The sequence below is a fragment of the Canis lupus genome, chromosome 2 (assembly GCF_003254725.2).
Source record: "Canis lupus dingo isolate Sandy chromosome 2, ASM325472v2, whole genome shotgun sequence".
NCBI classification, from domain to species: Eukaryota; Metazoa; Chordata; class Mammalia; order Carnivora; family Canidae; genus Canis; species Canis lupus.
In genome coordinates this window covers 41,531,125-41,556,687 of record NC_064244.1, presented here as the reverse complement: position 1 = coordinate 41,556,687, position 25,563 = coordinate 41,531,125, and the positions used below count along the sequence as shown (strand labels likewise).

Here is a 25,563-nt window from a genome sequence, read left to right as displayed (position 1 = left end):
TAAAGAAAGCTAGAGAAAGGAAAACATTACTAAGAAAATCATAAGAAAGAGTACTGTATCTAGGGGGGAAAATCTGCATATAAGTGGACTTGCACATTTCAGACACATGTTTTTCAAAGGTTAACTGTATACTTTAAATGTAAAGATATACCATGCAGACACTAAATGTAAGACAGGTAGAGTGGCTATTTTAATACCAGACAAAGTTGACTTCAGAACAAGGAATATTTCCAGAGATAAAGAGCAACAGTACGTAATGATATTTAGGGATCAGCCCATCAAGAAGACATAATAATCATAAATATATATGCACCAAGAGACAGCTTCTAATAAATGAAGCAGCAACTGTCAAAACAGAAAGGAGAAGCAGACAAATTGAGTATTAGAATTGGAGACTTCATTACCCCTCCTTTAATCATTGATAGAATAGAAAATAAGCAGGATATAGAAAACCAAAACAGCATTAACCTACTTGATCTAACTAACATTTATAAAGATCTCTCTCAAGCAACAGCTGAATCACATTCTTTTCAAATGCTAATGAACATATACCAAGATAGTTCATATGCTAGGAAATTGAATAAATCTCAATAAAGTAAAAAGGATTGAAATCATACCAGGTATGTTCTTTGACCACAGTAAACTGAATTTAAAAATCACTAACAAAGAAATTTGGAAAATTGACAAATACATGAAAATTAAATAGCCTCCTAAGCAGTGAGTCAAAGAAGAAATCACAAGAAAAATCAGAAAATACTTTGAAATTCTTGAAAATGAAGATACAACATACCAGAATTTAAGAGATGCAGCTAAAGCAGTGTTAAAGGGAAATTTATAGCTGTAAATACCTACATTAAAAAAGAAGATCTCAAATCAGTAACCTAACCTGTCTACCTTAAGAAACAGAGAAAGAAGAGTGAACTGAACCCAGAGCAAGCAGAGATTAACCAGTGACTTGTGGCCTTCTCTGCAGATTTCAAATTCAGTTTGATGACTTCTAACCATATAAATGAAAATTATAGTGATGTTCTAATAGAGATCTACACATTTGTTACTGAAATACAAAAGAAGAAGAATTCACTATGCCTGGGGATTCTGAGAAGACTTCAACTAATGTTTGGCAGAGTCATTAGAAAGACAAAAATCCTTCTGAGGAGAAGGAAGTTAGCTCTCAAATTGGGGCAAGACTATAAGTCAAACTACCATTTTCATGTTTACTGTTGCCTGGTAACACATCTGGCACATTACCTGTGAATGGAGTAAGAATTGAGTTAATCTGGATTTTCCGAGCTCTAACTTGGTGATCCACCCAGGCGTCCCTAGATTTTAATTTTAAAACTGCCTTTTCACCAAGGGTTCATATTTTTGCCATGGCTTTTGGAAAACTTAAGAATTAAGTTCTCATCATTTGGGCACCTGTGTGGCTCAGTGGTTGAGCATCTGCCTTTGGCTCAGGTCGTGATCCTAGGGTCCTGGGATCAAGTCCTGAATCAGTCTCCCCACAGGGAGCCTGCTTCTTACTCTGCCTATGCCTCTGCCTCTCTTTGTGTCACTCATGAATAAATTAAACATCTTTTAGAAAGAAAAAAAAAATAGGTCTCATCATTTGCTATACCTATTCTTAGGCACAATTTACTTGTAGAGGTTTTTTTTGTTTGTTTTTTACTTTTAGAGTTCTTATCTTCCTTCCCACTTTAGATTTAGTTTGGTGTTTGTTTTGTTTTATGATTATTTATTTATTTGAGACACAGAGGGAGCACAACCCTGGAGAGGGGCAAAGGGAGATGGATAAGCAGACTTCCTGCTGACCAAAGAGCTTGATGATGTGGGGCTCGATCCTGGGACTCTGAGGTAATGACCCAAAAGGAAGTCAGACACTTAACAGAGTGAGCCACCCAGGCACCCTTAGATTTAGTTTTTATCTTGGAAATGTTTTGTTTATCCTAAGTAATAAGCATTTGGAACTTTGGGATGTAAGGGAAAATTGAGCATATACTTTTAAAGCTCTAGGAACGCCTGGATGGCGCAGTGGTTGAGCATCTGCCTTCCGCTCAGGGTGTGATCCCAAGTCCAGGGATTGAGTCCCACATCAGGCTCCCTGTGAGGAGCCTGCTTCTTCCTCTGTCTATGTCTCTGCCCCTCTCTCTGTGTCTCTCATGAATAAATAAAATCCTTAAAAGTAAATAAATAAAGCTCTGTACCTTTTTTTTTAAGATTTATTTATTTATTTGAGAGAGAATGAGAGGTGGGGAGGAAAGTGGGAGGGAGAGAAAGAGAGAAAAAGAAGAAAGAAAAAGAAAAGAAAAGAAAAAAGAAAAGAAAAAAAGAGAGAGAGAGAGAGAGAGAGAGAGAGAGAAAGAAAGAAAGAAAGAAAGAAAGAAAGAAAGAAAGAAAGAAAGAAAAGAAAAGAAAAGAAAGAAAGAAAAAAGAAGCAGATTGCCTGCTGAGCAGGAAGCCGAGTGAGGGGCTCGATTCCAGAACCCAGATATCATGACCTCAGCCAAAGGCAGACACTTAACTGATTGAGCTACCCAGGTGCCCCAAAACTCTATACTTTTAAACCCCTTCCTCCTTCACAAGTTCCCTGATTCATTGTCCCTTGAAAAAGCTACCTACTCCCAAATTTTAGGAAGTTTAGAAAGATATGTACCAAATATCTGCTTCATCTTCACAGGAAATAATGCATATCTCAATAATATATTCCTTTAAAAAAAATGTATTCCTTGGTGCAGTCTAAGTCACCCTGTCTACACTGATCAACTCTTTTCTTAGGCCAGCTTAGACCAAGTGCCTCAGAAACCCACTTTGTGAGGTAGGAATCTCATGTATTGGATCATTCTATCCATAAGGCTCTGCTTCTCAAACTTTACCATTAAAGTCTCCCTTTTTTTTTTTTTTAAGATTTTAATTCTTTATTCATGAGAGACACAGAGAGAGAGAGGCATAGACATAGGCAGAGGGAGAAGCAGGCTCCCCATGGGGAGCCCGGTGCAGGACTTGATCCCGGGACCCCAGGATCACGACCTGAGCCAAAGGCAGACACTCAACCACTGAGCTACCGTGTGCCCTTACCACTAAAGTCGCCTAATGACAGAACACCTTGCACACTTGGGAATCTGCAGGTGAAGAACACAATTTCATTGAAGTCTCATATTTCATCTTAAGCATGCATGTACATTTTTATTGTACTATAAATTAGTTTATCTTAGTAGAAGGGTCTTAAAGTAATGAGTTAAATCACAGGCAGACCTCACTTTACACATTTCCTATATGCATTACTTGAAGTTACTTGAAGTTTAAATTACCTCAGTCTCCCTAACAATATGGTTTAAATTCTAGTTTCCACAGAATTTGAACTTTGAGTACTTACATAAAATAATAGTTACCTGCCCTTCGACTCACAAGTCACCACATAGATAACAGACCTATATCATGATCTGTTACCAATCACATCACTTCTTTGAAAGTGTCAGTGATTGGTCATTAGACAACTGTTATTCACTTTATACACGTACAGCCAAGTGAATAGTTGAGTTGCTTCATTCTTACCTGGTGGTAAATCCACATGATATTTTACAAAAATGGAAAATCAAGAGAGAGAATTGGCAAATAAAGGTGAAAGTGCATTAATGAAACAAAAAGTGATATTGCTGGAAATGAAATTTGAATGAAACTTAAATGGGTCATAAAAGAGACATCTGCTTCTGGAAAGGCAGATATTCAAGACATCTGTGCAGCCAGAGGAACCTGGGGAAGATGAGTTTATCAACATGAATGAAGAAAGTGGTTGCGATGAGAATGAAATTGTCCCTGAGGAAGTGGCAATGTCAGAAGACTTCACATTGAAAGAATTCTGAGAAATACTTCACAACTTAGAAGGCACAATGGATGAAGTAGTGGAAGCTGGTGCAAACTTAGAAGAAAAGAATATGACAGTTCATTATGACATGGAAAAGATGCTTGCTCTGTATTGTAATTATACCATGAGAAGGAGGAAACAATTTAAAGTGCCTTTGGTAAGTTTTTACAAATAAATAAAACACTTTAATTCTCCATGTTTCTGATGTTTCCTGATAGTATATTAAGGGTGCCTGAGTGGCTCAGTTGGCTAAGCATCTGCCTACGGCTCAGGTCATGATCCCAAGGTCCCGGGATGGAGCCTTGCAGAAACTCCCTGCTCAGCGGGGAGTCTGCTCCTCCTTCTTAACCTCCTCCATGCTTGTGCTCTGGCTTGCTCACTTGCTTGCTCTTTTCCTCTCAGATAAATAAATTTAAAAATCTTTTTTAAAAATAGTATACTAAATAAACAGTACTTTTACTTTTTTTTCCTTTCCTTTTACATATGTAACTGTCAGAGTTTTTAATGTTTTGACAAAAATTGTTAGAGCGTCAACAACCATAATTTTTCTCATAGATTATTATGAACACTTCACACATTTTTTAAAACAACTGATAATTTATTGAAATAGTTGGTCTAAGTATCTACAATAATATCTACAATAGTGACTTCAACTGTTCGATACCGATGGAAATAATCTACTTAATAATCTCTGAAGGACTATGCAAGTCAGTTAGTGGTTTATGGATCCTTGTCAGGAGCCAGCTTTGGAAAATCTTAAGAATCTTTGTCCTTTGGACCTTCAGCCCAAGGAAATTTTCTTGTAGTGATCCTGAGTCTTGGTGGGCTTCCAAACTGGTTCTTTTACTTTTAGTGTTGCTTTCCTTTCTGCCTCTGATCAAGTCAGCACACAGATTTTCCAGGGAATTTACATTTAGTGAATCCCCGCCTTGGATCTTACGGGAGTCCTTCTGGTATCTGTAAGCCATGGCTGTAGTGCAGAGCTTCCTGACCAACTTGTTCCCTGGTGAGAGCAAACAGCGGTAAGGCAGGAGCAAGTAGATCCTAGCTGTGCTGTGGCTGCCACCACATCTCTCCCTCAAAGAAGTGTCCAGACAGTTTTAGTCTCATACTACTATGAAAACAGAGGATGGCCTCTACTTAAGTTTGTGCTTCCTAAAACTTGTAAGTAGAATCACTTTTTTGGAAATGCACACCAGTATATCTGGAGGTGTGCATTCCCCAGTGGGAGAAGCTCAAGACTGCATGTAGGGATAGAAGTTTCAGTTCATGCTCTCCCAAGGGTTGCAGGAAGATTCTTTGTCTTTCTTACTAGGACACTCACTGGACCTTGAAATCTGTTTTTTTATATGTAAATACAATAAAATGGGTGCCTGTTTCTGCTCCGATTTGGGACTATCACTTTGTTGAACTAGTATGTAAGATTCAGTTGATAAAATTTGACTCAACTTTTGTCTTTTGTGGGAAATATTTTTAAAACAGAAGCTTGAAAGTTTAAATAGATGATGGTTTCTTATCTTAATTGAAACTAGGATACTAAATATAGTCTTTCAAAAAATCAGTTAGACTTCATGTTAACTTCTTAAAATTTTAGTAGCTACCATTTATGAAAGTACTTTGTTCCAACAAAATTCTAAACCTTTAAATACATGTAAATACATAAGCTCTCCTTTTGATTATACTGAAATTGGCTTATATATTTGCATAAATTAAGCTAAATGGATACTATTTTCTGAGAAAAACATTATCATTTATTTAATGATTATACTTTTCAGCAGGTTTCATAGTAATTTGACTCATAGAAGTCCTGTTAATATCGTATTTTCTTGAGATTTAAGTCAGAAATTGTGAAGCTTGTCAAGGACTCTGAATTTTTTTTTTTAAGATTTTATTCATGAGAGAGGGAGAGAGAGAGGCAGAGACACAGGCAGAGGGAGAATCAGGCTCCATGCAGGGAGCCCAATGTGGGACTGGATTCCGGGTCTCCAGGATCAGGCCCTGGACTGAAGGCGGCGCTAAACTGCTGAGCCACTGGGCTGCCCAAGGACTCTGAATTTAATGTTGTGTTAGTCGTTCAGAGTTCAGTGAACAAAGGTTTGACAGTAGAGAAGACAAAAAAGATAACAAGGCCTCATTTTCTTCTGTGTAAACTACAATTGGATCTAAAGACATTTGTGAAGGAAGAAAATAATGTGGCTCCTACACAGGTGTAATGATCAAATTTTCCAGGTTTGTTAAGTTCAGCTTAATTTCATGGTTGGTTTTTTTTTCAGAAACCATAATTTTTTTAAGTGTCACCAAATGGGATATAATTTCTATTCCTTAGTATGGCATACATTACCACAAGAGAAAAAAAAAAAAGTTGTAGAGTTGAAGATCATCCAACCCATTCTTTATCGTTGGAGGATATAGTCTCTAACCATCTAGGAAATGATCCTGGATATGTGGACTAACCTCTTGATATTTCCTCATCATGTTTGAATTAGAACCTATACTACTTTTTTGTTTTGTTTTGCTGTCTTTATTTAGTTTCACACTCTATTACTTCTTTAAAAACGATTTGCATTATATCGTAATTTGTTATTTACTTTTTGCTTCTTCATATGAATCCATATAGTTTTCTTAACTACACATCATCAGGAGTTTTCATGTACATGATAGGGTAGGTTGATGTGGTCAGTTTCTGTCATTTTTATTAGTATATGCTCCACTGGATAGTACTTCCACTACAAGTAGTATATGGGATAAATTATAAGCCATATTCGAGAAGCAGAATGTGCTTCCAGCACCACTTGTGCCCCCTGGTAAAGCTAGTCCTCATTCTAAGGTGGCATCCCTCCCATCACCCTGCCAACCATTGCTTATTCATAAGGCAGAGTAGATTACCTAATGTGTAGGATTCATATTGTCATTTGTACCTCTTTTTAAATATATTTTTTACTTTTGAGATTCATCTAAAAGATACCTTTTTACCTCCCTTTTCCATTAAATGGGCTTTTAAGAGGCTTTGTCTCTAGGCCTAGTACAGTGATGGCTTGTATTCAAGCCAGAGAAGAGCAAAATGCACATATGCGCATGGTATTCATAGGTGGCATGTTTCCCAGGATCTTGCTAAACTCAGCTGCTTTCACATTAAAACATATTTTCTGTTCAGTAGAGTAGTTTCAGATGAAAACAATGCAGCTCTTGACCTAGGTGTATTGTATGTACATGTAGAATACTATAAAATAAAATTTCTGATTTTAGTATTTCTCTTGCATCTGTATGTGTAATCTGTTGTATCCTTTATTTCTCCTAATTTATTACCTCTTTATCCTTGTTTTCTTAATTGTTTATTAACTGTGATACAAATGCATTGAAGACTGATCATTTCTCCATTATAATAGCTGAGGGCATGCAATTTTTTTTTTTCTATTCGTGAGAGATAGAGAAAGAGGCAGAGACACAGGCAAAGGGGGAAGCAGGCTCCATGCAGGGACCCCAATGTGGGATTCGATTCTGGGTCTCCAGGATCAGGCTCTGGGCGCTAAACCACTGAGCCACCGGCGCTGCCCAAGGGCATGCAATTTGGAGCCATAACATCTTTGGTTTGAATACTGACTTTTCCAGCTACTTAGTCCGTAACCATGAACAAGTTTTGTAATCTTGCTGTACTATTTTACTTATTTACAAAAGGAAGAAAATTAATGCACCTGTATTTAATGAGATTGTATGTGTTAAGTGCTTAGTGCAAGCCTAGCACCTAGCCAATATAATAACTGACTACTAACTATAACCAGTGTGGTTATTATTTTTTCTCTACATTTACAAGGTTCCTCCTCTGTTCCAGGTGTTGTCCTGGGTATTGAAGATATAAAGATGAAAAAGACACAGTCTTTGTCCTCAAGGATCTCATAGTCTAGTCGTATGAACCAACTTAGAAAAATTAAAATACCAACATGATACAAGAACTATTAACCTTGGCTATGTTTTGGGTGTTGAGGGACAGTTTTTTTCTACTTGAGATCTTTCATTCATTAACAGAGATTACTTTTATAATAAAAACTAATTATATAAAAAAACTAATAACTATAATACACTGTAGTAGATGCTATTATTTCAGATATGCATACAGTGCTATAAGAACGGGAAAACTGATTTGTCAGGGAAGCCCTTGCATCTTAGCCTATCATCTTCATCAGACTTTCCCAAAGTCTACTAAGGTACACATCTTTGCAGAAAGCCTGACCAAAATAATCAGGTGCTAAAGACTGTCCATGAAATGGTAGCTGTGCCACTTTATGTATTGCTGTCTCTGACACAGCTGCTTTAACCTCCCAAGATTTTGCATTTTATAAGACTACCTGTGTTTTTGAGTGACACTGAGTAGGTTGAAGGTAGAATGACTTTTAAACTTCATAATGGAAGACTACTACTCTTTGATATGAAAGGTATAGTTGCCTCTTTCATTTCTGTTCGTTCTATACAAGACCGTAGGACATGACTGAAGTCTAGCCTGAAATGGGGCCTCAGCTTCACAGAATAAAGAGGAAAGACTTTGAAATCCCCCTGGAGTTTTGGTCAGCCTCTCCTTCCTCAGCCCTAAACAACTAGAAGCTCTTTGAGAGTGCAAGAACCAACCTGCATAATCCAGCTTCCTGTGGCATCATAGACCTGTCCACTATGTAATTCAGGGTATGGGATCCCTGGTTTGTTTTCAAGCTGATTGTCTATTTAGACCTAACCTCAGGATTTCTCATAGCTTGTTAACTTGCTTTTTAAGTAAATTTATCAACATTTTAGTTTATAACTTTCTGCTCTTACTCAGCTTATTTAAGAAGAGTTGTCAAAAAAAAATCAGTTATGTTCCCTAATGCCAAATGTCCACTTTCCTTAGACCTAACCTCAGGATTTCTCATAGCTTGTTAACTTGCTTTTTAAGTAAATTTATCAACATTTTAGTTTATAACTTTCTGCTCTTACTCAGCTTATTTAAGAAGAGTTGTCAAAAAAAATCAGTTATGTTCCCTAATGCCAAATGTCCACTTTCCTTATTGTGTTATCAAGCTAAAAGTAGAATTGTCTATAATTTTTTCCTTATCTGTTTTCTTAGCTTTCAAAGTAATTTGTGTTTAAAATGAAAGATGAATAGGCTTATTGCCATAATTTAGTTGTGTTGAATTGTTTGGCTGTAACTTTAGTGATGATGGATACCAGATTTGTGAGCCGTGGGATCTGTTCTGTTTGGATCTGACAGCTGGCTGCATTAAATATCTTGGAGCATTTTCCTTTGCATGAGGGTAGGAGGTCAGGAGGGTGGGAACAGCAGTGGAAGAAAGCAACCCACTTGATTTAATGTGCTGTATTTGTTTACTGATTCCAATAACATTGTGCAGCTGTTTGAACAGCTGCCTTTTTTATTTCCTTTTGTTTACTGTTTAGGTTTATTAAGCTTGTCTGTGATACCTGTTTACTGTCTGCCCTTTAACTAGCTTTCCTTCTTTATTAAATATATTTTAACATGTGCCAGTTTCTTTCAGCCCAGGCATGCTTTGATGGTTTAACAAAGTCACCTTTCTAAAAGAAAATTTTTTTAATTCTGTAGATCATACTGAAGGTGGTTTGGTTTTGCTTTCTTGTTGTCCCTTAGCTTTATTATTTTTATTTTTATTTATTTATTTAAGATTTTATTTATTTATTCATGAGAGACAGAGAGGCAGACACATAGACAGAGGGAGAAACAGGCTCTCTGCAGGAGCCCGATGTGGAACTTGATCCCAGAACTCCAGGATCGTGCCCTGAGCCAAAGGCAGATGCTCAACCCCTGAGCCACCCAGGCATCTCAGCTTTATTGTTTTTAGTCAAATGTTTTATAATTTGGTGAATAAATTACCTTAGAAATTAGTCATAATTTTTTGTTAAGGCGCCATTTATGTTAATATACTAAATCTGCCAAAGGGTAGCTTAGTCTACATGCTCCAAAACAATAATAAATAAATCAATAAAAATAAATCATCAGACTAACTATAAAGTACATGAATTTTGTTTTATCTACTTTCTGTGAACAGATTGGATACCTAGAAGGCATGTACATAAAACCACACGCAGCCAAAAGATTAATCTTGAATTTGTCAATTTTCGTATTTAGTCAATTTAGGCAGATTTAAATGCAAATTTATTCAGTATTATGGTAATTTTGTTCTCTTTATACAGGTGAGGGACTTGTCCATTGCTTATATGCTGGTGACATTAACTTACCTCTATATTGGAGTCCTGGTTTTTGCTTCATTTCCTTCACCACCATTAACCAAAGATTGCATAGAGCAGGTAAGGCACTAGGTACTCTCTTTTTATGATTGTTTACACCTTCATATCTGCAAAGCAGCTGGGGTGAAATAGTAGCAAGTTATAATACCAGATAGACCTGGGTTTGAATACCATCTCTACTGTTTACTCTGCATGTGAACATTTAGGCACCTTCACCATCCTTTCTAAACTTCAGTTTCTTACTCCATTAAACAGTGTAATACATACACCACAGATTTTTAAAGAGACTCTCAAGAAAGCATACTCTACTTGCTGGCCCCTTGTGGTACTCAGAATAGATCATTTCTATTATGTGCATAGTATTTCTCTTTGTTTGGAAAACTGTTACTAGTGCTATTCATGAATTTATAAAACCTCCACTGAGGATACATCAGCCTCCTTATTTTCCAAAGCGCAGATCCTGAAATGTCCTGGATTATCTGATGTCTTCACTCATCAGTCCTAAATGATAGGTCCCATTCATTTTTGTACAGTACGGCAGGCAGTAAAAGATGATGTGGCTGTTAAAAACCAAAGGAGAGATGGAAAGAATAGAAGAAAAAATTTTACAAAAAAGGTTACACAAGTAGTATGTTCTTTGATTTGACCCATCATAACCTTGGGAATAGTACAATTTCTAGTGTAATGTGACTGACAAAATTTCCCACAAAAATAGTATTTTACAGATGAGTTTCTCTCTAGTCAGAAGAAATTTCTCTAATAGTGTAGTAGAATATACTGTATGATTTATCAGGGATGAATTATAAGAGTTATTTCAGCATATTAATATTAGTAATGTTCTCATCCTTGTAAGAGAAATAAGTTTGAATTATTACTGTTATGATAGCTTGAAATGTTCTTCTCTTGATTTCTATGATTCCAGAAGTTCTTTGGCAGGCAGATGTTTACTGAAAATTCCCCTCATGCAAACAATCCCATATAAAACCCACTCCCTTGGGAATAGGAATATCTATGGTATTCACATTTGAAAGGAAATGAAAAAACTCTGAGTAATTAACTTTTCTTTTAGATTCCAAACTAAAATGGAGAAAATCATCAAAGAAAATAGAAATAAATCCTTTTCTTCTTAGTTATAAGCTATAAATAATAATGATTCTAGGTGATACTCTCACATTATTCTATAATCTGTAATTTGAAAGTATTATGATGCTTCAAGGGAGGTAAAGCAAGGGAACTAGTGAGGATCAAATAGCATTAAATTAAATTAGCCATCTAAATGTATTAAATTTATGCTTGTACCTTACAGAGCATTGTTTTTGAGACTGTGAAGGGCAAAGTTTCCTTTGTCATTGTTTCAACGTCAAATCAATTGCAGGCCAATACTTTTGTAAAAAAGTTTCTAAACACTTATTTCAATTTCTGTACTTAGCTTATTGAAAATAATAGTTAGTAAACAGTTTGTAGATGAGTATCGGTCCACAAACCACAATTTGAGTGGCATCTGTGTTCCAAATGAGCAAAAGACATTCTATTTTATAAATTTGTGTACCCTGAATTGATATTTAACATTACTTCATTATCTTTCTTCGATTAGAATTTTTTAGACAACTTCCCCAGCAGTGACATCCTGTCATTCATTGCAAGGATATTCCTGCTGTTCCAGATGATGACTGTATACCCACTCCTAGGCTATTTGGCTCGTGTTCAGCTACTGGGCCATGTCTTCGGTGACATTTATCCTAGGTAAGGGCTCTTCTCTTGACCAGCAAGATGTGCCAAGCAACAAATGACTGTGCAAACAGGTCAGTTTAAAATGTGACTGATCCTTTTGCTGTAAAAATTTGCCTGATGAAAAAAAAAAAAATTTGCCTGATGAAAACGGTTACTAAGGATAGATCACAGGTGTCCTTTTCCCTGAAGAGCTGTAAAATTAGAAGCCACTTCCTCATCTAGAATGATTTAAAGTTAATTCCTGCTGGTATAGTCATGTTAGCTCTCATACCAGTTATATTTATCATATGATCTGTTTGCCATAAATCCACACATTGCCAAGAAGTTAATAGAATATAGTTACTTGTATTAGCAATGTATGGCTAATGAGAAGCAACACTTTTAATTATTGGTTATCAATATATTCTTGTATATTTATTAACATTCATGCATTTTTACTTAAATCGTGGTTGTTTAGAATTGAAGGTAAGAAATGTAGCAAGTTTAAATTTCTATTTGCTTCTATAGCTACTGCTGTATATTTTAATCTTACTGATGATGGGGCAGTTTTGAGTCCTTTTTAAAATCTATTCAAAGTTATTTACCCTAATCTAAGAGAAATTTCCATATATTGCTTCAGGGTTTCCATGTAACTTCATTTTGGATTCCTGGTTAACTCCTACTCTAACATTAAATTTTAATATAAATTCACCCTACTAAAAAGTACCCAGTCCTAACCTATTTTACTTGAAATAAACGGTCTCAAATGAAGAGAACTTTTGAATAAAAATCAGTTCTTCTTTAAAGTGAACCAATGCAATCTGTTCCCTCATTAAGTAAATAATTACTATAAATATGTTGATTTAAAAACCAAAAAGTTGTAAAAGCAAAAGTCAAGAGGTACCTCCTCTCTAACATGGACAGTAGCAACACCTACAGTTATAACATTGTTCATCTGGAAGGCTGGAGTTTAGTGCATATAAAATTCCTGTTGTATTTATGCCCTATGTTGTATTGACATTCACCAAAATAAAATAAATACAGTGAAGTCGTAGATGAAAAAATTCTGGGTAAATGAATTATTCCTGTTTTCTGCCATTATTTTGCATAATGGTGGCTCTTAGAGTGCTTTTTCCTCTTGGAAATAATCTGGAAGTTCCCTTTTATGTTCACATTACATTTCTTTCTTTACCACCAACATACTATATAATAACATACTATCATTTGTCCTACAGTTACAAGTGCTCTACTGGACTGCATATTTCGGAGCATACATTTTTGGGCTCAGCACTTCCTTTATACTCTTAAAGTTTATTGAGAACCCCCATAAACTTTAGTTTATGTGGGTTATATCTATTAATATTTAACATGAAAAATTAAAACAGAATTTTTAAAATATTAATTAACTTATTTAAAAAACAATAATAAAACCATTACTTGTTTAAAAATAACAAATTTTTTTCAATTGGAGTTCAATTTGCCAATATATAGCATATCACCCAGTGCTCGTCCCATCAAGTGCCCCCCTCAGTGCCTGTCACCCAGTCACCACAACCCCCTGCCCACCTCCCTTTCCACTACCCCTTGTTCGTTTCCCAGAATTAGGAGTCTCTCATGTTCTGTCATCCTCACTGATATTTTCACTCCTTTCCTCTTTATTACCTTTCACTGTTTTTTATATTCCCCAAATGAATGAGACCATATAATGTTTGTCCTTCTCCGATTGACTTATTTCACTCAGCATAATATCCTCCAGTTCCATCCACGTCGAAGCAAATGGTGGGTATTTGTCTTTTCTAATGGCTGAGTAATATTCTATTGTATACATATACCACAGCTTCTTTATCCATTCATCTTTCGATGGACACCGAGGCTCCTTCCACAGTTTGGCTATTGTGGACATTGCTGATATAAACATTGGGGTGCAGGTGTTCTGGCGTTTCACTGCATCTGTATCTTTGGGGTAAATCCCCAGCAGTGCAATTGCTGAGTCGTAGGACAGCTCTATTTTTAACTATAAAAATAACAGACTTAATGAAAAATAATTGTTTTTTTTTTTTTTTTTTTTTAGATTTTATTTATTTATTCATAGAGACACAGCTAGAGAGAGAGGCAGAGACACAGGCAGAGGGAGAAGCAAGGCTCCATGCAGGGAGCCCGATGTGGGACTCCATCCCCGGGTCTCCAGGATCACGCCCTGGGCTGCAGGCGGCGCTAAACCGCTGCGCCACTGGGGCTGCCCGAAAAATAATTGTTTCAAAAAAACTTTTGTTTTACATTTTCAAAACTTTTTAAGTTTTTTTAAATTAATTAATTTAAAATTTTATACATTCATGAGAGACAGAGAGAGAGGCAGAGACACAGGCAGAGGGAGAAGCAGGCTCCCTGTGGGGAGCCCAATGTGGGACTGGATCCCCGGACCCGGGATCATGCTCTGAGTGGAAGGCAGATGCTCAACCACTAAGCCACCCAGACATCTCTTAGGTTGTATTTATTTAAGTAATTTCCACACCCCATTTGGAGCTTGAACTCATGACCCTGAGATTAAGGGTTGAAGCTCTTCCAATGAGCCAGCTGGGCACCCCAACATTTTCAAACTCTTTTTAATACCTGCTTTGCTAGTAGATTATTGGATTCCCCTATCTTCTGCATTCAGTCTGTTGTAATATGTTATTTAATTTAAAAGGGAGTTTTTTAAATTAAAAAACTTCAATTAATAAAGTTTTTATTTAATGGCCTTTTCAAGTTGTTATGGATATTTGATACTCTGCTGAACCTTAACAAGTGGTAGTTTCTTGTAAGTTAGTTGAATCAGCAACTCACTGATATTAAAACCTACTGGTCTGTCTTATACTTTAGATCCTTTACCTATCGTTTTTATATCATGTTTAATCATTTGAAAAATATTTCCTGAGTTCTGCAGGTCTTCCAAATGTTGACACACTTCATTATATAATATCAAAACCCACATTCAGGGATCCCTGGGTGGCGCAGCGGTTTGGCGCCTGCCTTTGGCCCAGGGCGTGATCCTGGAGACCCGGGATCGAAACCCACGTCGGGCTCCCGGTGCATGGAGCCTGCTTCTCCCTCTGCCTGTGTCTCTGCCTCTCTCTCTCTCACTGTGTGCCTATCATAAATAAATTAAAAATAAATAAATAAATAAATAAATAAATAAAAAACCCACATTCATATTGCCAACCAGTTTCTTCTTTTCTTTTTCTTTTTTTTTTTTTTTTAAGATTTTATTTATTTACTCATGGGAGACACAGAAAGAGAGGCAGAGACACAGGCAGAGGGAGGAGAAGCAGGCTCCATGCAAGTAGCTGATGTGGGACTCAATCCCGGGAATCCAGGATGAGGCCCTCAGCTGAAGGCAGATGCTCAACCTCTGAGCCACCCAGCTGTTCCAACCAACCAGTTTCATTATAGATAGAAGCTGTTAAATACTGGAAAACTGTCAAGCTCAGAGTGGCAAATGTGTCATCCAAAACTCTAGTTTTTACTTGAAAACTCAAATTTTATCATTGGCCACACATACCTTCCTTGAAGTGACAAAAACTCATAATCACTCATTTAAAAAAAAAAAAATGTCAGGATACCTGTGTGGCTTAGCAGTTGGGTTGCTGCCTTTGGCTCAGGTGCTGATCCCAGAATCCAGGATCGAGTCCCGCATTGGGCTCCTGCAAAGAGCCCACTTCTCCCTCTGCCTATGTCTCTGCCTCTCTCTCTCTCTCTCTCTCTCATGAATAAATAATTTTTTTTTAAGTCTTGTCAAGTACCCAAGTCTGAAGAACCACAGTTTGTCTGTCTTTCAAGTAAAAATAGCATTCCTTGGGGCAGCCCGGTGGCGCAGCAGTTTAGCGCCACCTGCAGCCTGGGATGTGATCCTAGGGACCCGGGATCGAGTCCCACATCAGGCTGCCTGCATGGAGCCTGCTTTTCCCTCTGTATCTCCTTCTCTCTCTCTCTCTCTCTCTCTCTCTCTCTCTCTCAATAAATAAATAAATAAATAAATAAATAAATAAATCTTTAAAAAAATAGCATTCCTTGGGAAAAAAGGGCTAGGTTGCTCCCTGCTCACTTGCACAAGTACTTTTCCTTAAGATAACCATTATACTTCACTGGGTAGCAGATATGCTGTATTATATACTTCCTAATTGATCACACAGAATAGTAAAAAAGATGTATATTCAAAGCATGAGATTTAGTAAAACTAATAATTTTTACTTTTCTCTGAAGGTCTATGTTTTTGAGAGTGTTTGGCAGTAAGGCATACAGTAAAAAATACATAGAGGTGCAACTGCCTCTAGCTATGCTAAGGGGCCAGCAGTTTTACCCACAATTGCTTTTGCAAAGCAAGTAATGTCTTTTATGATTTGAAATTAATCTTTACCTCAGTGACTTCCTGAAAGGGTATTGGGACCTTCCCTGGGGTTTGTGGTTATACTATGAGAACCACTTCTTTGGAAAATACACAAAGTCGTTTCCTTTTATGACATAGAAATAACAGAGGCCCAGCCATTGTCTCAAAGCTCTGGAGCAATTTTAAAGTTGAGTTTCTAGATAAATAGCAAGATCTGGAAGCCTGAATATCTTTGTAATTCATCAGAATATATGACTAACTACTTATTTGTGTAAATAATTTTCCTCATTTTTGTTCTCTCTGTAATCTTTACCTGGGATTAATTGCCCTCTGATAACTTGGGCTCACAAGATAGCTTTGATGTGTAAATTTGGCTTTTAAGAATCATCTTTTTTGGGAAATGGAGTTATTTCTTGAGCATCAAATTTTATCTACATTATTTTTCTATTTATGGTAAACACTGAATATCTTTAAGTGGGTGAATCTGGAAAATGAAAACCTGCCCATTTTGCCTTTCCCTTAATATAATTTAGTTTCCTAATTATAAAAGTAAAATACAAAAAATATTGTAAAATATAGATTGTGAAATACAGAAAACAGGAAAAATTATTCCAAATGCCAAATCAGCACAATCACGACTGCCTTTTCAGTATATTTCCTTCTGATATTTTTTCAAATGTTTTCAGATTTTCTTGTGTAGTAAAAATCTAGCTACCCTTTTTCCAACTTGCCTAGATAGATTTTTACTATTTAGGTAACAAAGATAAGTTATTTTGAACAATATTTAGTTAGTTAGTTAGTTAGTTAGTTAGTTATAGATTTTATTTATTTAATCATGAGAGACACCGAGAGAGTGAGGCAGAAACAGAGGGAGAAGCAAGCTCCATGCAGGGTGCCTGATGTGGGACTCCAGGAACATGTCCTGAGCCAGAGGCAAACGTTCAACCACTGAGCCACCCAGGTGTCCCTTGAACAATTTTTAATATATTCCATCAAGTAAATTGTTACCTTGCTGTATATCTAGGATACTTAATGTTTTTGCCACAAATATCTTTGCTAATAGCTTTTTTCATATTTTTGTTTACTGTCCTACAAATCTTTTTTTTTTTTTTAAGATTTTATTTATTTATTCATGAGAGACACAGAGAGAAAGACAGAGACTCAAGCAGAGGGAGAAGCAGGCTCCATGCAGGGAGCCTGATGTGGGACTCGATCCCCGATCTCCAGGATCACACCCTGGGCTGAAGGGGGCACTAAACTGCTGAGCCATCCCGGCTGCCCATTCCTACAAATCTTAACCTATTCATATATTTGCACAAAAGGACCAGGGTCATTATACCATCACCAGCATTGATTACTATTGATGGCTTCTCTTTTCTCCGCTTTTTGATTTTATTATCAAGTTTAAAACATTCTCATTTTGAAGATACTCGTAATGAATTTTATTCTTGTATTAATGGTTATCATTTGCCTTTTTTTATTTTTTCCTCCAAATTCTCTCCTCAACTTCTAGCATTTTCCACGTGCTGATTCTTAATCTAATTATTGTGGGAGCTGGAGTGATCATGGCCTGTTTCTACCCAAACATCGGAGGAATCATAAGGTACAACCTATAAGGGAACTGTGTCCCTTCATGTATGGGTCTTTATTTTTATGCTTTTCTTGTTGATATTGTCCTCATCATTGTTGTTAATTTAATTGTACAAAGTTTTTGTGAGTACCTAAAACTGGAAACATTTAAATATAGTTCCCTGTTAAGGTATTCATTTTCTTCCATTGCACTGCTTCTTCCTGATTTTAGAAGCCTCATTATCCCTTAGACATCTTTCCCTTTCTCTTTTTCTTTTTTTCATAATTTCCTTTGTACCTTTTTCTCTTTATCCAAAATTTAAAAAAAAATTAATATATAGTGTACTTCTTGGAGTACCTGGAGATCGCTTATATTTCTTAAGGCTGTGTTGTAACTTTTTTTTTGTTTGAGAATAGTTGAAATATTTTTAATAATAGAGACAACCACTATGCTATTTTTACTTTTATTTAAATTTATTTTAGCAGAACTTATATCTGGGCCAAAAATTTTTGTTTCTTCAGTTCTTCTGGGATGTCTTTTTCTTCTGTGCAATTTTCTCTTCTGATTTAGGAACAGTCTGCTCTTTTTTCAGTAGGGATCATCTCAGTGTGGCTGTGTTCTAACTTTTTTTTTTTTTTTTTAACTTTTTTAATCCATTTCTACTCAAGGCATTTTGCTGTGAGTTGCAGTCATAAAGTATGAGTTTAGGTAGGAATTTAGATCCCAGATGGCTCTTTACTTAATAGATTTTTCTTTAGTTATTAGACTTTCTCTAAAAATACTGTGATAGGTTGAGTAGATGAGGAATAAAGTTGTGATCTCAGATTCTCATGGAAGACCTAGAGGTTACAATGATCTGATTTCTCTTCCTCGACCTGTAGAACGCAGGGCTGAGTTACTTTTTTGAAACAAAAGGAGAGAGTATTTGCCTTGTGCTTATTGAATATAATGGACTTACAAGTTTCTGTTAAGCTGAGGATAGGGTAAGGGAGAAAAAAGTTCAGGTTCCTCTGTCAGTGTAGTGTTGAGGTATCTTTGATAATTATGCTGAACACCACAGAGGTACTCATCTGTTCTTATTCTTAACCAGATGCTAGCAGTCCTTCAGAAACTCAGAATGCATAATTAGTTTATAAAAGATCAAAGATAGGAAGCCTATCTCCAGATGTTTCTGAGGAAATAGCCACAAACATGGAGACAAAGAAGAACTATGGAAATTGGAGAGATGAATAAAAAACTCTGTCAAGCAGATGCTATAAAGATGAACAGGAAATAATATTTTACATTAACTTAGGAAGTAAAATGTTTTCAACTCAAATGCTTTATGTCAGCAACAGTTGAATAAAAAATAACTTTGTTGCAATATCAGACAGAAGAGGGTTTAAATTATACTATATAAACCTTAACTGTAAATCAGAAAAAGCAAAATGCAAGGTGAATATTAACCCAAAAAGTTTTTATTTTGCAGGTATTCGGGAGCAGCGTGCGGCCTGGCCTTTGTATTCATATATCCATCTCTCATCTATATAATATCCCTCCACCAAGAAGACCGTCTGACATGGCCAAAATTAATCTTTCACATTTTCATCATCATTTTGGGCCTGGCTAACCTGATTGTTCAGTTTTTTATGTGAAATACTCAAGGTCTTCTCAAGATCTTTCATGGCATTTTGAACTTTGAGAACAGCTCCACATAAATTCACTTGTAAATGCTATTGTTGCTGTAATTCTAAATGTCTTCCTAAAATCATTTTAAAAGGGGGGTGGGGAATAGTAGTCCATGAATAAGTAATTTGGATTAGAGTGGAGAAAGGAGCAAGAAGAATGATCTTTGTCTCTTTTCAAATTTACCACCCCTTCATTCTCACTGTCTTTTCTGAGTAGAAGTGTATGCCCTTCGAAAAAATGCTGGGTTTTGCTTTTTATGGATATAAGGTGGGTAGGTTTATTTTGACTACAGTAAGGATTCTCAGGGTATCACAGCAACTATTGCCAGATGCTATTTCTGTCTTATGTTTCAATGTATTCACTTTCATTTTATTGCTTGCTAGACCATTTCTGCAGTTTATCCAAACATGTACTGTTTGGGACAGTAAACCAAATACCTCATTTGTAAAAAGAATTCTCCATGGCATCAGTGTTAATAGAATGAACTCTTAACTGCATCCTTTATCTCTATTTAAAAGAGAAAGAAAGAATGTCAGTAGGGGGGCTCTTTGGTCATGAAACTTACACAAAATAAACAAACTAGGAGAGTTTGTTGCCTCTGACTTCTTTTTTCTAATCTAGTACTAGTAATTTAGGTCAAAATGCTAGAACCCCCAGCCAGATTTTGCATAGGAACCAATATGATTGTCTCCATACACCCAAAAGGGCTCTTTTGCTATTTGAATCCCTTAGCATTGCACAGGATGTCATGACAGTACCAGTGGGGAAGCATATAGGAAGCAAGTAACTGTCTCAGGTACATGAATCCTTACAAGGGAAAAGGGAAATGGAGAAGGGTCCAGAAGAGTGAGGCTTCCTGCCCAGTATATTGTAGGGTGTTGAAGTGTTGATTTACCACAAGAAAGGACTAATCCTTTTTGAGGTAAGACTTGCAAGAAGGGGACCCCCACCACCACCACCACCACCACTGCCTTACTTGTTAACTGACAGGGTAGAGATTAAATCCCCATAAGAAAAATCTCTTTGGATCTGAGAAAAGGATTAGGGAATCTGGATTCTTGAAATTAACTCTCCTCTTTTTCATTCAAACTAAAATCTAAACCCAAATTCAAAGCCATGTCTTCCATGTAATATAGACTTCATGTTCAGCTTGAAAAGTTAGTTCTCTGATTTTAGGCTAACGTTAAAAAGTATATTTTGTGGGACACCTGAGTGGCTCAGCGGTTAAATGTCTGCCTTGGGCTCAGGATGTGATCCTGGAGTCCGCGGATCAAGTCCTACATTGGGCTTCCTGCATGGAGCCTGCTTCTCCCTCTATGTCTCTGCCTCTCTCTCTGTGCCTTTCATGAATAAATAAATAAAATCTTTTTTTTTAAAGTATATTTTGTTAATACACATTCCACATTCTAGGATATATTTATGTTACTTTCTATTTCTGAGAAAGATAGGCAAAATGGTTTTTGAAAAACCGGTGAGGGGTACCTGGTGGCTCAATCAGTTAAGCATCTGCCTTCGGCTCAGGTCATGATCCCAGGTTCCTGGGATGGAGCCCCACGTTCTCCCGCTGAGCTGGGAGCCTGCTTCTCCTTCTCCCCCTCCTCTGTCTCTCTCTCTCTCTCTCTCTCTCTCTCTCTCTCAAATAAAATCTTTTTGAAAAAAGAAAAGAAAGGTGAAATGGTCTTTTCTAAAGCCTGGTAAAGAGCCCAAAATTTCAGACCACCCATAATTTCTTTGAGAAAAAACTTCTGTCTATTCCATAGACAGATGTATGGAAAAATCATGGTATTTCTTAAAGTTCTTTTTGTAAAAGTTTCATGAAAATTCTCAAGCATACTCAAAAGTAGAGAAAATAATAGGATAACCCTCCCAAATCCCCATTCCTTATATTTAGTAATTATAAATCTTAAGCTGTATTTGCTTCATCTGTTCTTTTTTTCCTTTTCCACTGTAATATTTTAAAGCCAACCTCAGACATTATGTTATTTCATCTTCACAAACATTAATATGCAGTAAATGGAGCCAGGCTCAAAAGTTATTGTTTTTGTTTTTAAGATTTTATTTATTCATGAGAGACACACAGAGAGAGAAAGACAGAGACACAAGCAGAGGGAGAAGCAGGCTCCCTGTGAGGAGCCTGATGTAGGATTCGATTCCAGCACCCCAGGATCATGCCCTGAGCCAGAGGTAGATGCTCAACCACTGAGCCACCCAGGTGTCCCTGATTAGAAGATTCTGCAATAAGTGTATCCCTATGATAACCTCTTAGAGTATACATGGAGGAAATGTCTCTATGCTTGGGAGCTCCTGCATCTTTGTGACTTCAGTCTTATTCAGTTAGAGACATAGGAATCAAAAGTTACCTAACTCCTTAAGACTAACGTTTAGTCCCTATTTATCCCTAGTCCCCTCTCTCTGAAAACTTCAGAAACAGAATTTTCATTTCCTCTTTTCAGAAATATACTTGAAAGTTTTAACACATGGAAAAATAACTTGGTATATCTTTGTCCATGTAATCAAAATGAATATGACAATGCATTATTTACTGAATTAAGAAGGAATGTGGATATTTGTTTTTTTCTTTAAAAGACTTATTAAGGGGATCCCTGGGTGGCTTAGTGGTTTGGCGCCTGCCTTCAGCTCAGGGCGTGATCCTGGAGTTCCGGTATCGGGTGCCACATCAGGCTTCCTGCATGGAGCCTGCTTTTCCCTCTGCCTGTGTCTCTGCCTCTCTGTGTGTGTGTCTCTCATAAAAATATAAATAAAATCTTTAAAAAAATAAAAGACTTAAATAATTTAGAACTTCCAAAATCCTACATTAGGCTTATACTGAATGATTTTGCTTTAAGTTTCTTTTCATGAAACTGATGCCTTTGGCTCATTTAGCTTGGGCAGATGCTGTCTATGGGAGTGTGTATGTCCTGGCTCATACATTGGAATGATGAGATATGAATTCATTTGGATCACATTATAATTTTAAACTTTCTCTAGTTTTGCCTTTTCGAATTTTCTAATTAAATTTGTTTTACTTATTTTATTTTACCATTCTGATGTATGTAGCTAACCTTAGTGTCTTTGAATTTTGCTGATTTAACACACAACTGAGGACATTATAAAATTTAAAATGGCTTATTTAGAGAAGTTTTCCGTAGAAAGTTTCGATGAAAATAGATTATGCTCATACTGGGCCAAAAAGATCAAAGAAATGCCCTCAGACATTTGATACCTGCAGATAATCATCCAAAATCAGTTTCCCCATCACACCCAAAAAAATTATTACAGTAAAGAATGAATTTACCCACAAATAGGGACTGTATTAAAAGGAAAAACTCACTTTACTCACATTTTGCAATCTCTTTTGACATTCGTTTCCATAAATAAATAAACTACTACATTCAGTGCTTTAGAGGAGTCTGAGATATGTGCGATTTCATTCATATTCTAAAAGAACTTTAGTAAAGAACTAGGTATGTAGTTAACTATAATACAAGGGACCATTGGAAAAAATAAAACCCCTTCCAGTTGGGATCTTCAGAGAGAACTGGTATAAAAAAAGAAAAAGGCAGCAAGGACCCATTTTCAGACTCCTAATAACTCCAAAATTTTGGATATTTGATACATTCACCATCATATGAGATCATGTAAAGTATAATGGCTTTTATTTTGGCAATTATAAATTACTATTCTAAGTATTATATCATTATAAATAATATATTTTTCTAAGAAATTTTGTGAGAAGTATTTAACTGCTTCAGTATACTATTTATTGTTCTCTTTGCATTTTTAAAAGTACATTATTCACTTCTCCGAATCTTGGACAGCAAAGCACAGTTGCTTAATAGGGGAAATAAGTAGTAACATATTGGGCAATACAAATGGATTCCATAAAATTTTCTCTCCAAAGACTTGACTTACTTAAATATCAGGAGTCAAAATGTCAAATGTTTGAGTTCATTGATAAAAGCAAAAAGTATTGGTGCTGCGTGTTTAAACTGACCTTATTGCTTTTTAGAATTTGGTGGTGGCAGTTTGTTTTCTTATCCCAATTTGAATGTCCCAAACAAAACCTAAATCTAGTTGACACTTAAACAATAGAATGTTACATTGGTTTGTGATCCAAAGTGAAATGCGCACAAGGCGGCCTGGCTGGCGTTTCACAGCTGACTGCCCACTTCACTTCAGATTATGTAAACACGTATTGCAAAACAGCTCTGACGGGAACCTCATAACCTAAACAGCATTCTCTGAAATGTAATTTGTTGTCTTTTTATATAAAAGAAGAAATTAAGTCAAAATTATTTTGAAGAAAAACAACTCCGGGATTTTATTTAATTGAATTTTACCAGGAAATGCTATTATTGCCAGTAGCACTGACCTCAGGCCAGAGAGAAGCTGAAGTTACATATTTCCACAGGGTCAAGCTTCTCTAATGATTTAATGCATGTCACATCAAGTCACTGAGTGCCGCTTCTGTCACCTTTGGCGGCAAGGAGCCCTCCCTTAGTGTTCTGTTTTGGAGAAAGGTATGTACTAGGTTAATGTTAACTAAAATCTAAAATGATCACCCCTTTCGGACAATAAACTGTTGTGATCGCTCCCTGCAAAAATAATACAAAATGAATGTGGCACTTAAGCTAAGTGTACTTCAACTTCTGGCAAAGAGCTAGGTGTCTTAATCTTCCAGAGCCACTTAAGGGCAATAAAGAGCTCCAATTTTCTGCCTTCCCTAAGTAGAGTTTCTTTTTTTCCTCAATATCATTTATGTATACTTCCCTACTCTTCTGCAAAGAGAAAATAAGGCTGTCTTTTTTAAAGATTAAAAACTTCTCCAGATGCGTATTCATCTTGGGCCATAAAAGTAAGGATTAGGATTGGGATTTGAACTGGAAATAGCATACTCTCTGGATTTTTCCTCCTTTGGCCCTCACTTGATCCCAAGTGATCCAATTTTATTTGGTCATGGAAGACACAATATATTATTAAGTTAATGAGAGAGATTCGACTTTAATGGAAAACAATAAATTATTATTTTCTAAAAATTTTATCTGTCAATCCACCCCCACAAAATAAGTAAAACAGAACTAGTTTGGTCAGAGTCAGGATTAGGCCCTCAGTAAATGTTTAAAAATTTACTGAATGTCAAACCCTGTGCTAAGCACAGAGTATAGAGTAGTGAACAAACTGGATGTGACCCTGACAGTTTAGCATCCTTTGCCCACCCTCCTGTGTACCAGCAGCTGGTCGTTTTCCTTAAGTGTCACTGAAACACCATGCATTGACCTTTTCCTTCTGCTCTGTCTCCATTGAAGGCTGGGATGTAGCCACATCATACACATTTTCAAGAGATAAGTGTAGGATAAGTGCAATAAATGCAACTTTATGGGGCCCCTGGGTGGCTTAGTTGCCTAAGTGTCTGCCTAAGGCTCAGATTGTGATCCCAGGGTCCTGGAATTGAGCCCTGCATCGGGCTCTCTGCTCATCCCGGAGTCTGCTTCTCCCTCTCTCTCTGCCGGCCCCTCTCCCTATTTATTCTCTCTCTCTCTGACATAAAATCTTCTTAAAAAAAAAATGCAACTCTATGTTGCATGATTATCAAGATAAAACCTTTTTTTTTTTAAAGACAAAGTTGTTTTTTTTAAAAGATTTTATTTATTCATGAGAAACAGAGGCAAAGACACAGGCAGAGAGAGAAGCAGGCTCTTTGCAGGGAGCCCGATGTGGGCCTCAAATTCGAAGGCAGACGCTCAACCATTGAGCCACCCAGACATCCCAAGGTAAAATGTTTCAAAATCCCTGGGTAATCACAAAATTAGATAGACATGTGGACAAAAACTGCAAAGGGCCACAGGAGAATGAACATGGGTGACTTGCTGAGGTGATGGGATTCTAGGTAAGTCATTTCTATCCTCACTTTACTAACTGCATAACATATATTCTAAAAGGATGTCTAGGAAAAATAATGGAAAAGAAGGCTTGCAGAAATGAATCTACACTCAACCCAGGAAGAGCAACCTACAAACAACCCTTGGAACAGGTGAGAGAGCTTTTATTATAGGGGCAGACCCAGGTTTTGAGGGGCGGGAAGTTTATATTATTTGGAGTTCCCTCTTAAGGAAGTACATGCAAAATTAGGAAGGCAGCCATGCAAAG

At 36.6% G+C, this 25,563-nt stretch overlaps 1 protein-coding gene across 11 annotated transcripts in view; it reads left to right on the top strand.

Moving 5' to 3' along the window:
* SLC38A9 (solute carrier family 38 member 9) overlaps positions 1-20,006 on the top strand; it is an 82,309-nt gene extending 62,303 nt beyond the window's left edge. For 10 of the 11 annotated variants that reach the window (XM_025448184.3, XM_049102743.1, XM_025448187.3 and 7 more), the window contains 4 exons: positions 10,052-10,165; positions 11,700-11,848; positions 17,692-17,781; positions 19,217-20,006. In XM_025448184.3, coding sequence (XP_025303969.1) covers positions 10,052-10,165; positions 11,700-11,848; positions 17,692-17,781; positions 19,217-19,382 — 519 coding nt within the window. In that variant the 3' untranslated portion in view covers positions 19,383-20,006. Of the gene's footprint in view, positions 1-10,051; positions 10,166-11,699; positions 11,908-17,691; positions 17,782-19,216 lie in introns of those variants that run through there. The other variant, XR_003137091.3, reaches the window with a different exon arrangement.
* The last annotated feature ends 5,557 nt before the right edge of the window (positions 20,007-25,563 follow it).